The sequence below is a fragment of the Salvelinus sp. IW2-2015 genome, unplaced genomic scaffold, assembly GCF_002910315.2.
Source record: "Salvelinus sp. IW2-2015 unplaced genomic scaffold, ASM291031v2 Un_scaffold1703, whole genome shotgun sequence".
NCBI lineage: Eukaryota > Metazoa > Chordata > Actinopteri > Salmoniformes > Salmonidae > Salvelinus > Salvelinus sp. IW2-2015.
In genome coordinates this window covers 102,438-116,580 of record NW_019943096.1, presented here as the reverse complement: position 1 = coordinate 116,580, position 14,143 = coordinate 102,438, and the positions used below count along the sequence as shown (strand labels likewise).

Genomic DNA, 14,143 nt, shown 5'->3' with positions numbered 1-14,143 from the left:
CAAATGTATATTATGTGACCCATTTTAGTCTGATTAATATTGTCATGCAAAATATTGTGGTTGCGCAACACTGGATGTTGAAACATGGTTCATTTTCATACATTTCAAAACCTACAGCATTAATTATTCAAATCGACACAAACATTAAATTATGTCTTATAGTACATTTGTAAAGTAAAGAGCATTACAAACCAGAAACATGGAGATCAGACAGATATTGTGCACTTCTCGCCACCTGTTACTTCAGTCCCAAGGCTGTGTTACTCCCGCCCCACCGGTAGGTACAATAGTAACATTGCGGTAGTTATGTTCTCAGTCTATTAAATTTCAACTAATTTACCCTAGAACTGAAATTACACTTGCTAAAGATAGAGGACATATATAAGTTGTTTGTCAAGCCGCAAACCTACCAGTAGTCGCTCAAGTAGCCCCTAGTGGACAGTAAAGCTTCCACATTTCCCCCGGTCCAAACGTAATCTGGAACCTGCAGAATCGGCACCTCTTGGTGTGTTCCATAAGAGAACGGGCTGAGATTTCAACACCATCGATCAGCGGTGGGCAACCCTGGTCCTTCAAGTTTTTGATGTAACTGACCTGGAAGACCAAGTGTGTTGAATGTAGGCCACCACTGAACTGATCAATTAGCTAAGTAGCTCAGTGTGGTGCCTAGTTGGGACAAAATCCTGAAGTACTTGTGGCACTCCTGTAACAGGGTTGTCTACCCCTGCCATAGATTAACCACATAGCCTGGACAATAGTCCAATCTCTTTGTCCACTCTCGCTGTCTCAGTATCCCCCAAGTAGTGCATACGTTTATTTATATTCACTCTTTTAGAATTAATTTAACCTATCCGTGTTAGGACATGTATATCGTCTTTGGTATATGTAGACCATTGTTGCCACGAGTTAAGGGTTCTTTAACTCCCAGAGGACACTGTTGAAGAGGTGGAAGGGGCATAGAGGGACTTCTCAGTCTCGGCATCGTCTGCTTTCACCAGGCAGCTATCCCCCAGGTCTGATGCAGGGGCTTTGTTGGGCAGCAGGCCTTCCTTCTCGCGCTTCTTCTGTTTCATCCGGCGATTCTGGAACCAGGTTTTGAGTCTCGTTTAGCTGAAACGCTGTAGCGAGCTCCACGCACCGTGCCTGGGTCAGGTACTTGTTGAAGATGAACTCGTTCTCAAGCGCAGTGATCCTTCTGTGTAATCATCCTATCCTGCCAAACTGATTCCAAACCTGCTTTCTTATTTGTACGTAGGGGTTATGGGGAGGGCCGGTGGGGTAAGTAACTGATCTTGACTCAGGTCTTGGTAGTGGTGGTCAGCTAATGAAAAGGTCCCTATGTAATCACGTCACATAGCCTAGTCTAGTCGTCTCCCCACTGAATTTGAATTGTGCGAAAGACAAATAAAAAATGTAGAAGAAAAGACAATCGAGTTAGACATTTTTCAAGTTCAAAAATACAGAGAAAGATGGTGAATCAAACCCAGAACGAGCCAGAGAACTGTCAGTGCCGGAGGAGAGGAGTGAGGGGCAAACTGTTCCTAATGGCGATGCTAATCCCACCAGTTCAGCATCCCCACCGGCAGCTCTACTAGCTAGTAGGCCCACTAGCGAGTCAGATTCAGCCGGAGATGGAGAAGTTATATTCCGATATTGTTATATTTGTTCTACTGCTACATTGACTCACCTTGGAGAGTGCTGTCCATTTCATCACCATAGATAGTAGCCTACTTGGCTGCTACATTGACTCATCTTGGAGAGTGCTGTCCATTTCATCACCATAGATAGTAGCCTACTTGGCTGCTACATTGTGTTTGACACTTTTTTTAAATGTATTTCAATTGAATGATTTCCTTATTTGAACTGTAACTCAGTAAAATCATTGAAATTGTTGTATGTAGCATTTATACTTTCTTTCAGTATATTACTTTACACTTGGAGTTCTGACTTTATGGCTACATTCCTATCCATACCCAATACAGAGAGGTGTTGCATCAATCTGCATCCCCCCTTCTGCATGACACTCACCTGTCTTCGGCAGGTTCCTCTTCACTTTCATCCTGTCGAAGGTCTGTGAGTTGGAGGCTCTCTCTGACAGGGGCGATCAGCACGCGTCAAGGTGGGCCGCGTGCAGGGGTGACAGCGGGTTCGAGCACCCATTGAATGGACGCAGGTTGGCCTGCTCGTGCCCGCCACCGTGGGTAGCATGAGCCAATGGAGCTGACCAAGGGCCGCGCCCCGTAACCTTGGCGATGCTGCGGTACCATGAATGAAGAAATGGTCCTGGAGTACATTAACCGGGCGCACTGGGGGAACCCCGCGACCGACTCCACATCCTGGTTCAGTGCGTAATGGTTGTGGGTGGTACAGAAGCCCTGGCGTCCATAACCCGAGATGTAGGCCGGATGGGCACCGTAGGCTAAACCCAGAGAGCTGGTAGGAGTCTGGTAGGACCATGTCTGTGAGGGATGCCATCTCTACTGGGCATGAAGCACGCATCTGCCCCACAGTTGTTCTAATGACCGCTCATGACTGGAAAGTGATCCGAGTGGAATGACCTCAATGAGCAGGACCTTCCATTGCCGCTCTTCACTGAGTAATCTAAGGAGATACTCATTGTAGTATCGTCTCAGCAGGACTGAGAGACAGTCCACAACAGGCCCGGTCTTCTGATGACTTCCTATCTGTCTCACCCTGGGTAACCATATCACCTTTACCGTTATCAATGAAACGGTGGGCAGTCACGTGACCCGGGTCAGCCAGTGAGGTGCTCGGCCGTGTCCCCTTAGCGTGACAGATTTTGAGTGGGTCTTTAAATTCCAAGCGCTCGTCGATCAAGGTGACGTGCTTAACCACTAATTTATTGGCGGAGCAAACAATGAGCCGGGAGGCAGACGACGGTGGATGGCGCTCAGGTCCCATGTAGAGCGGGGAACAGCAAACAAGGCTTCTGCTAAGCTGCCCTGCTCTAATGACTGTCAGGAGAAGAGTTATATACGACGCCCCTCCACAAAAACAAATACTAATATGATTTCAGTGTGCAGTAGGTAATGTGGCATTTCAAGATGAACAAAGGGGAATATGAAAATTGAACTGGATGTATTGAGAGAGAGAGAGAGAGAGAGAGAGAGAGAGAGAGAGAGAGAGAGAGAGAGAGTGTGTGTGTGTTTTGGATCCAGAGTTGCTCAGTCTATGCTGAGAGACCATGGTTAAACTGTTCTAGGTTCCCCTGCTAACCATATGTCAGGATCAGTAGAGTGCTTTCCCTGTAATATCAGTCATTTTGTCGACATTATAAAGGAAATAAATTCGAACACAGCTTTTGTAAAACCTTTTCAAGAATCCTTAAATACACTCGATCGGGATAACTATAAATGTATTATAACACTATTGCGTGTGTGCTTGCGCGTGCATTCGTGTGATGTTGTCAGTCAATAGCGTCAGCTGGTTGGCATGGAGACGTGAGTCTGGTGCACCAGTCACTATCAACTGCACCTTACCACAACCATATGATTCAACGTGCATTATGTTGTTTCACTCGATTGCGGACTGTACATCTAAGTCGTTTTAAGTGTTATCTGCATTGATAGAGGGACAGAGGCATTGTAGGGTTTTTATTTCATTGAGGCAGGCTCGCTGAACCACATGTAGAGATTCGAAGACCACAAGAATTGGCCCATCAAAAAGAATCAGTGACACAATATTAATAGCATTGCGCAAAAAGCCAGCATGTAGTGTGTCATTTTACACCCACTCCTTTTCATTATGTAGAATGATCAGTTGATTTAATAACGGGATGTCGGTGTTGTAAGGCTCTTACAGCCTGAGGAGAAATTGCTGCTTGATCATCCTGTTATGAGGTCGTTTGAGAAATTAATGGTGATTACATTTTATGTTGCAGAGAAAAGGGGAAGCTGTAGGGGGACCGGGGCTCCCATTTCTGGTGCTATATGCTCTCTCTCTCTCTCTCTCTCTCTCTCTCTCTCTCTCTCTCTCTCTGTTATGCTCTCTTTATTTATGTTTCTATACAGAAAGGCACACATCGCCACATATCACACACACGTTACAGTTTTTTTTCAATCGGTTTGGTGCAATTTTCACAAGTATGTGGTAGGCTACATTTTCACAACTCTTAGTACAAAACTCAAAACAGACTAAAAGGCAGTTTTTTCAAAACTCTAAGCACATTTTTTTATTGACTAAGTACAACACATAAAATCACACAGTCACTTTATCACCAAACGTAATCAGTTTAATCTAGAAATACATGTTTCACATTGCAATATATGTTCATACAAAGTAATTGCCCTTCACAATGCAATGCTCATATTACTTTTGATATGATTCTCTTCTCTTTTGTTAAAGTACATTTTACTATTATTTAATCCGACTGCTCTTAATTATCATTTAAACGTTTGGTAAACCTAGCTATAGATTTGACATGTAAACTGGTTTGTCAACAGATTTTGAGATCTACATAATGACAATGTATGTCTGTAAAGTAGAAACATAAAAAGTGTGATATGTACTCAAATGTACTACTATGATGATGACTATTATGATTTTACTTCACAGATAATTTTTTTAATCTGATATTGACAAGCTCAGAAACTTAACAAATCAAATTCATGTTTATTGGTTAAATACACAGATTAGCAGATCAGTGATCAGTGATTGTAAAATATGTTTTTAATGATCACACCTTTCATCACACATGGGATAGAAATTATGGAAATTAAATTTTACATTTTTGATGGGTCAATTTTTGATGGGTAGAGCAAGTGTATTTCCTAATGTTAAAACCAGTAATGTAGCATATTACATTCAAAGGGCATTTTTTCTATTGGATTAACTTGTTGTTAAAACAACTAAATTGAGAAGATATCATTATGTTGTGTTTCGGTGATTAAATCAATGTTCTCATGGTATTTCACAGTAAACTTATATTTTGGATCAATGGGTGTGTGGTGAAAGATGTCTCCAAACAAAATGAAAGCACAAAAAAAATGTTTTGAAGATAAGACTTGGTGGATTACAAGTGTTACCAGTTTGGAGTTTTGTACTAAGAGTTTTTTAAATTCACGCTCGTGAAGTACCAAAGCGATTGAAAAACCTGTAACACAGAGAGAGAGAGAGCTGTCTCTTATACACATCTAGATTTGTATAAGAAACCTGTAACACAGAGAGAGAGAGAGAGAGAGAGAGAGAGAGAGAGAGAGAGAGAGAGAGAGAGAGAGAGAGAGGGGGGGCCGAGGGATAAGAGGGAAATAGAGGATTGTATGGCCTAGTGGTGGTTATTCTTCTAACAGCCTCTGTTGGACTTCTGACAGGCTTTTTTTCAGAAGGGGGGGGGGGTTCCGCCGGAGGTCGGGCCCCCCAGATAGCATATGAACATATCAGAAGCCATTATTTTATTAATTGTTGAATGACAGGAAATTAGCTTTAAAACTGCAAAACAACCTCATGGAAAATCTGTAGAACAGCAGGAAATTAGATCAAGGATTTGTCCTTGTCTGACAGGGAAACAAAAATTTCAGGCAGGTCACCTTGATACAAGTCAGTATTTGACGTCCATCCATATCCAACGATATCGAGAGATAACGTGCAAAGCGGCCACTAGGGGCAACAGTGAGCGCTGTTACCTTCAAATGGGTTTTGGCGTAAGCATCTGCTTCCTCTGGTTCCAAAGGAATATAAAATTGTTTTTCATATTTTTGTTTTAAGCCYATCCCAAACCTTAACCCTTACCTTAAAGCTGCTTTATGTATGATTCCCGTGCTTAAGTTTAGTTTATTTACTTTTGGTTTTGTACACCAGCTTCAAACAGCTGAAAACACAACATTATTGGTGATGGAAAATATATTTCACAGCGGTTTAGATGTTACAATGATTCTCTACTAATTAGGTGAACTATTAGAATTTTAGCAACCAGGAAATGGCGGAGCGATTTCTGCATAGTGCATCTTTAACCTTACCTTAATAACCCTTTACCTTAACCATTGTAAGCATCTGCCTCTGATTCCAAAGGTTGCATGTTTGAATCCAGCATAGAAAGTTAACCATACCTTAACCATTCAGAGTTAATGCCTAACCTTATGAATTTAGAGGTAAAACTTAACCCTAATCTTAAAAATGTGGAGTTGATGCCTAAACTTAAATTTTTTGGAACAACTTCGAAATTTGAGATTTGAGAAACATGGATGACTATCCAAATCTGATGTGAGACTGTGAGAAGTTGTTGTAAAATTTACATTTATGGAATTTTATAAGGGAAAATATTTGTTTTGGGAATTTTCTAATGCCCTTGTCTGGAGCAAAATATCCCAATTTCAAACTCTCCAAAAACAGTGTCTACAATTCTAAAAACTGTCAATAGTGGATATTACCTGGGAAATTATCTTATGTAGTTACTTGCAATAGCCCTTTGTGACTTTAAAGAATATTTCTCTCAAAACTGTGATTAAAAGATGTGTCCAGAGATTTGGTAAACTCTGTCAGATGTATCTAAAATCCTAAATGAATCAGGAATGAGCAGGGTCAACTATACCATAAGGACCCGTTATTCATGTCTTCATTACATGTAGCGCAACAAGACCACTCATGGTCTGTAAAGTTCTCTACTTTTGATAGATTAAAACAAACAATATTGGAATAACCATGGTCACAACCATAAACTGTCAACTTTTCCTGATAGATTAGATAGAATATGAATTTTGATTCAAATACGTTACATTTAATTGGGTTTTAGAGTCATAAAGCAACTGAGGAAAAACAAAATGTCTACTGTGTATGCCACTTGAATGAAGAAAAAATTCAATTTTTGTCAACTCTGTAAAACATAAACTGCCTCAGATTTGTGTCTCTTGTTGGACACTAATTGAAAAATGAAAGTTAGTTGCATTTTATAAAAATGAAATAAAAATGTGGTTGTTTCTTTACATGGTGTGATAGCTGATACTTTGGTATATTAAAATATATATTTCAAATGTTGTTACTATTAAAACAAATATTTGCGGGAAAAAAGTTAAGATTGTAACTTCTTTAAAAAATCCATTATCTCTAAAACAGCAACATTTTCTCTCAGCCTCATGGCAAAATGTGCAAAATAGCATGAGATTAGCTATAAAACTGCAAATTGTTCACTATGTCCCCTGGCAAAACCCCTCTTGGACACAGCAAGACTCCTTAGTTTCGAACCATGAGACAGTACTAAAGTATCCTACACTACCTACGCTTCGCTCTCTCTTTCTCTCGTTCTCTTCAACCGTGCACATAGCGCGTGGGTGCAGCACTCTTCGCCAGGCCGTGAACGTTCCAGAATGCTTTTTGTGCGAACGTGGAATGGGGTGAGAGAAAAGGCGCTTTGTTTCGGAATTATTTGGTTACCAGCCTTTGGAAAGGAAAGCCCAAGTTGGACCAGAGTTGCATGGCCTAGTAAAGTAGCTTCCTCTTGACATATGTGCATGGAATATGTGCATATCCTATAGCCTACGTGTGCAGTCGTCCACTGCCAGTTTTTAATAAATTACATATTGGCTTAACGTCACTACACCGATACGCTACAGTTGAATGTAATATGGTTATGCACTTTGCTTTGCAATGATACGTTTTACGATCGATCCATGCTATGTAGCAACCCGTGGTTAGTATGCCCACAAGCATTAGCATGTTGAGTGAAATATTGACAACTAGTAGCCCATTCCAAAATGATTACAGAATTGTAATATTTCTGACCAAATCTCATACAACTCCAAGGTGAAATTAGTAAAACATGCATTTCTCCAAGGCTGTGGAAAAATATATTTCTGCACAAGGACATAAAACGTTTATACCCGAAAGCTATTTTGCCTTAATAGGTTATTGTTATGAAAATCTAAATTTAATCAAATATATTTATTGGCATACACTGCTCCCCAATCATTAAAAGCTTTAGAGCTATTTTTAGAAAATATAAAACGTGTAAAACGAATACTAATGTATAGGCCTGTAACAGCCTGTTTTGAATTAGGCTACTTATAGCACGAGGGGGAAGAGACTGCTGCAAGCTGCTGCACGCTTGGAGAGCCCGCGTGTTTGAACAGCTATAAAAATTAATTATTACCAAAGGCTTACAAAGCTTCAGAGTTTTTGGCCTCGATTCGCGAATCCCATCTGAAAAAGTTAAGAGGGTTGTTATTTGTGCATTATATATCACAATTGGTCTCTTTGATAACGTTCTCATTCATGACGGGGTTTGATTTATGAGCTAGTGAAGGCAAACATGGCTCGAGCATTTGCCTCCACATGCACACAGCAAAGGGAGCTAGCAATAGGGAGCCATGCTATTGCTAGCCTAGTATATTCACAATTTTACTAACTTTACAACCAGGGGAAGTAAAAGAGGAAATTTATTCGATGTATTGTAGTAGCCTGTGAAATATTCTGCATACTCGGATCTGCTTGAAATTGGACAAGACAAGTTTTCTAAAGAGTTTCTGAGTCAAAATTGTAAGCTGATATTTCTATTAAGCAAATAGTTAAAATGTATATGAACTCCATCCTCAAATAGTTAAAATGTATATGAATCCAACCTCAAATAGTTAAAATGTATATGAACTCCATCCTCAAATAGTTAAAATGTATATGAACTCCATCTCAAAGTAGTTAAAAATGTATATGAACTCCATCCTCAAATTGTTAAAATGTATATGAACTCCATCCTCAAATTGCACAGCTATTTATAATCACTGAAAAATAATGAAAAATTTGCTAATTTTTAATTAACATAAACAGAATACAATCGCAAGGGCTCAAGGCCTCCACGATGAAGGTTCGTTTTTTATCCATCTAAACATTTATGCTTAGCCTATAATAGAATATAAACCATGCATTTATTAGAGTAACTATAGGATTTATACTCCGACATACGGCTATATTGGCCTGCTTTCATCACACTATTTTGACTTGCAAATTAACTAGAGTAAATTTGTATTCAGGATGAGCTACTAAACATTGTATCGATTAGTAATGCCTCATTTACATTTTTGGGGGGTTGATAAAAATACATTTGATAAAAAATACACTTTACACTTCATAAAAAGGTTTGGATAATAATAACAAAACACAATCTTGCAAGTTCCTTATAGCAAGTCAGATTTATTCTAACAAAAATATCCATGGCACTGTAAGCTATACAAAAATAAAATGACCAGAATTCATACTGTTGTGCAACTTTTCACAAACCCATAATATTGCATCTTAAGAAATCATTGTGTTATTGTAATTGCAGGCCACAATGGTATATTTTTCCAGACTCTTACCTTGAATTAATCGACTAGGTCTAATCAATTAATCAATAAAAAGGAAATGTGCCGATCATATCAAACAACCACCAAAATTAACTTCATAGTTAATACCGGAGTTTTTTTCTTTCTTTAAATGTTCCAGGTTGAAAGTCTTGCTCTATTTTTCATTGATTTCAATAGCTCAGATGCTGTAAGTCAATTGTAGTTAATGACTCCGAGAAAAAGTAGAAGCTGTCGGTAGATATGTCCAGATTGTCCACGGGGCTGTCCAGGGATTCTGGCAAACTAGGCGAGGTGGCATCAGAGAGGTGAAGGCAAGAATCCGAGGAGAATACTTGGAAGTCTTGTATTGAGACGTCCAGGGCCGCGGGACTACCGCCATTGTCCTGGCCAGGTGCAGAGCCGGGCCCTATTGTTGACACGCAGCCTGGAACAGTGGGTGACGGGTTGGGGAAATGCTTCAGATTTTTGTCATTGCTGCTCAGTGGTAAAACTGTGTAACTCTGGGCCACGCCATTGTGCGGGCCAACATTCTGGAGCTGCTGGGAAGTACTGAGTGAGTTCTGCTGAAAGGAGCAGGCCCCTCTCTCCGTAAGGGCCCCGGTCACTATATTGAGGCTCTGCTCAAACAACGAGCCCTCATCCTCCTCCTCGTCGCTCTGGGTCCTGTCCTCAGCACTCGGCTCTTTCCCTTCGCCATTGTGGTTCTCCTTGCACTGGGTCTGCCTCTTGTGCTTCATGCGCCGGTTCTGAAACCATACTTTGACCTGCCGCTCGGTGAGGTCCAGCAGGGCGGCTATCTCCACCCTCCTCGGTCGGCACAGATACTTGTTGAAGTGGAACTCCTTCTCCAGCTCCAGGAGCTGTGTGTTGGTGTACGCAGTCCTCAATCGCCGCGAACCCTCTCCTCCACTGTCTAGAATCTCCGGCGAACCTGAAACAGCAGCACATAAATCACAAGATAAAGAAGCATTACACAATTAACCACTATGACTTGATAATGCAATATTACTCCTGTATAAACACAAACCACCAGAGATTAACCTATTTAACACAGTGGCTATACTGCAGCAAAATGGCTGCTCATAGTAGCACCCTATGCATTCTCCCCCACAAAATAGCCTACTTGTAATATGGCTATTGACTGATTAATGCACACAATTGGACGAAGTCATTTAGCGCACCATATGTACATAATTTCCCCCAAAATACAGCAGAGAGAGAGAGAGAGAAGTAGTGTGGTCCAGACTGGGCTACTATACTGATGAATGCGCCAGCTGCCCGGCACGGGAACACTACTCTATCACTCTTCATTACTGTCACACATCAAAACTCTGGCACTGCTCGGCGAGGAAGGGCACCGTGGAAATTAAATAAATCATTTTACATTACTTAACTTTGCCCAAACTTTTCCGACTAGAGTAACAATATGGATAACCCAATGCACGATTGTGCCCAGTAGATCAATTTCGAATAGGCTCTGCAACTTGGTAATGGCTAGCCTATTGCCACTTTTTCAAGAGCTTGGAAAGTACATTCTGAATAAAAATGTCTGCCCTCTAAATTACCCCATTAAAACCACCCACCTTTCGGGGAGAAGCATACAGGTCCACTCGTTATGGCAGTCGCGGTGGAAGTCGGCAGGTGATTCTTCTTGGAGGCTTTCTTCTCTCGCATCCAGGGGTATTCCGGGGGTAGGGAGGCAGTGGGCAGCGGGATGCATCCATCGGGGCTGTGTCTGGGCCGGCTATGCCTCGGGTGGATGCCTGGGTTGAGGCTGGGAATGGTCTGCTCAAAAGGAGGAGGAATCAGTGTCGAGTGTGAAAGCGTCGAGCTCTTGATTGATGAACTTTGAAATGAATCACCGACAGGGGGGAAAGATGTCAGGCACTCAGCAAGCGAAGGCTGACTATTGATAAAACCGCTCTCTCGCTCGAATTCGTAATTCATCTCCGCTCGCTGAGAGCCGAGGAAAGTTTGCTGCGCGTATTTTTATAAATGTAGCGGCTCAATGAGAAAGAGGTGGTGGCATTTTTTCAAATTCACTGATTACGGCGGTATGGTGAACGAGCTGCTATTAAACTATTGAATTCATGGAGACAAGGTTGAAATTGGAGCCAAGTCACATGATTACTTCTGCCCAATGACAATTTGGGGTTTAATCAAAAGAAGCCACTGTCTGCGTGATTGATCCAAAAACTCTAGTGAAGAACGCCTTGTCTCTATGGGGACGGTTGTTTTTATTTACACCTTTTTTACGCCCGCCCCAGTGTATCGTCCCCTAGCCTCCTAGTCAACTAAACTATAAATATGTTTTTAGAATGGCTGCCTGAGCGCTGTGAAAGTGAAGTAACTATATTGCCCGGGCTCATGCAGTCCTATTTTCTCGTATTGTTTGAGTATGTCTGGAGAGAACGCCCCCGCGCCACACAAATTACACCAGTAGCTACACACTATGCATGCAGTCATTAGCAAAGTTAGCCATTCATGTAGAGTTCTCTCTGGGAAAAAACACCCCAAAAACTGATATTTAGAGCTCCTGACAGCAACAACCCCTAACAATCCAATGTGTTCCAAAACGGTAGAGTTTACAATATAGACTGTGTTCATATACTTTCTTTTCAATACAAGCATAGATGAGCTATAGGTTAAGCTACTAATTGATGCATACAACTGGGAACAGAACGTCATACCTATTCTGGAGGCATGGGTTAATCATGCCTACTATACCATTTTAGTGTCATCCACTTGTATGCAGTACATTTATTACACATGAAGTAGTTACATATTGTGTTTAACGCCCAGATACCCAAATGCACATGGAGCATGTAAGCACACACACACAAACCTCAGACAAACACACACACACACACACACACACACACACACACACACACACACACACACACACACACACACACACACAACCGATGTTGTTAAAATGATATGCACCTAATGCAAAAAAAAATAAGGCTTTAAAATATCACATTTTGTGTGCATGCATACCAATCATGTTCTGTTTCATTTGAGTCTGGAATTTTTGTGGAGTAATTATACTCTTTCTCAGTCGCTGCAATTATATCACTCTGCAGAGCACTCCCAGTTACACTAAAGCAAGGTTGACCTATATGCTAACAACATACTAACTTTAGGGAAACAAATTCCAGCCTGGCCTTCCAGCTGCTTCTCTTGGGGTTTTCCCGGATAAGCGAGGTCACAGCGGGCGTCTTAGTCTGGGTGAGKTGGGTGGTGGACAAGAATGGAGAAAATGATCCTCTTTACATTTAACTTTATTTCTCACACATTTCAACTTGTGCTATTGCACAGTTAATAAACCCCTGCCACTGGAATAGGTCATTTTAACGAATACATTGCAGAGAGATTCTGTAGAAGGAAATGTGTATCGACTGAGCAGCTCCCACAGTTTGGCTATGTACCCTTCCAGTACAATCTGTAAAAGCCACACTATGGATGTTTTTCGTCAAACAGCCAGTAAGCAGCTATGTTGTATGCTTCAAAGGAAATAAAATTGGAAGAGTGAGTGGGAGAGGAGGAAAATAAGTGGTAGGCCTTGCTCAGTTTATTGCTTATATAGCAAACAAAGAATCCTGGAAGCCTGCGCGCGATCAATCTTACTCGCCAAAAGGTCTGACAGCTCGGTGCCCTCAGAACACATTTAAGGCTTCTAACTCTCCCCCGGATCAAATGCAGCCAGGAAGCGGCGAGCAACGCTGGCCATTTAGATTATAACACGTTTCTGTTCGCTGTCACATCTTTTCTGTCGCTTAAGGGATGTTTTAAGACATTAAAAATACATGGAACATTTTGCAGAAGGGCGATAATGCGCGTAAATGGTGAGTAAGCTAAACCAACATCGCCACTGCATTTTCTTTCTGGATTTTTTTGGGGCGTATTTACAAAACGTAATTATTTTCGTTGGAGCATACATTTGGGTTTGTTGGAGGTGAGCAGAGTCTGTGGTAAAGGACGGGCCCGAGGAGGAGACGGATGGATTTTTGGAATTACGCATAGGCTTTGTGTGTGAGGCAAGGAGTGGGTGGCGGTTTCTGTGAACCATACTCAGATCTACACATTTTCTTTACAGGGGGATTCTGGGGGAATAATTAAGAACACCTTTCCCACGGATGGAAAATGACAATTCCTTGTTTCAACTCAATCCCTTATTTATGCTGCGTTAAAATCTCCTACATAATGCGGTCAAATCAATGAAGTTTGTGCTGTGAACTGTGTGTGTGTGTGTGTGTGTGTGTGTGTGTGTGTGTGTGTGTGTGTGTGTGTGTGTGTGTGTGTGTGTGTGTGTGTGTGTGTGTGTGGGTGCGCGCGAGTGGGTGCGTGTGTGTTTTGGATCCAGAGTTGCTCAGTCTATGCTGAGAGTCCATGGTTCAATTGTTCTAGGTTCCCCTGCTAACCATATGTCAGGATCAATAGAGTGCTTTCCCTGTAATACGTCATTTGACGAAATTATAAAGGAAATAAATTCGAGTACAGATTTTGTAAAACATTTAAATAATCTTGAAATGCATTTGAAGGGGATAACTATAATTTTACTACACTAATAATTGTTTCTTCGATTATCAGTTGGGAAATTCTGAATGCACAATGCATGGCATTGTATGTGGAATTGTGTTCACCATTATTGGCTTATATTGACCTACATTTCATCAATATACTCACTGAATTATATTTGAAAATAAAAACTTGAATGTAGTCAAAGTAATTAAGTTGAAAACATGTTTTATGCTATGTAAGACGGTTCTTTGTGTGAATTTAATTTGGGCCTGCCACAACAAAGGAAACTCAGTACACATTCCCAAAAGCTAGTCTTAAGAGAGACATAC

The 14,143-nt window shown here is 41.1% G+C and overlaps 1 protein-coding gene and 1 pseudogene across 1 annotated transcript; both read right to left on the bottom strand.

Annotated features, from left to right (window-relative positions):
- Positions 1–917: 917 nt before the first annotated feature.
- LOC112071735 (homeobox protein Hox-A1a-like) lies at positions 918–2,617 on the bottom strand (annotated as a pseudogene).
- Positions 2,618–9,108: 6,491 nt separating this feature from the next.
- On the bottom strand, positions 9,109–12,118 carry LOC112071734 (homeobox protein Hox-A2a-like). Its single transcript, XM_024139173.2, has 2 exons — positions 10,871–12,118; positions 9,109–10,218 (listed from the first exon to the last, which is right to left on the bottom strand). The coding sequence occupies exons 1-2, from the start codon at positions 11,232–11,234 to the stop codon at positions 9,458–9,460; spliced, it is 1,125 nt and encodes a 374-aa protein (XP_023994941.1). The 5' UTR covers positions 11,235–12,118; the 3' UTR covers positions 9,109–9,457.
- Between the last annotated feature and the right edge of the window lie 2,025 nt (positions 12,119–14,143).

What these genes read in the sequence shown, in the direction of transcription:
- LOC112071734 (XM_024139173.2), bottom strand. Translation starts at nt 11,234, where the DNA reads ATGAATTACGAATTCGAGCGAGAGAGCGGTTTTATCAATAGTCAGCCT. An exon ending in TGTATGCTTCTCCCCGAAAG is followed by an intron (nt 10,219 to 10,870) that starts GTGGGTGGTTTT and finishes CTGCTGTTTCAG; the next exon opens with GTTCGCCGGAGATTCTAGAC.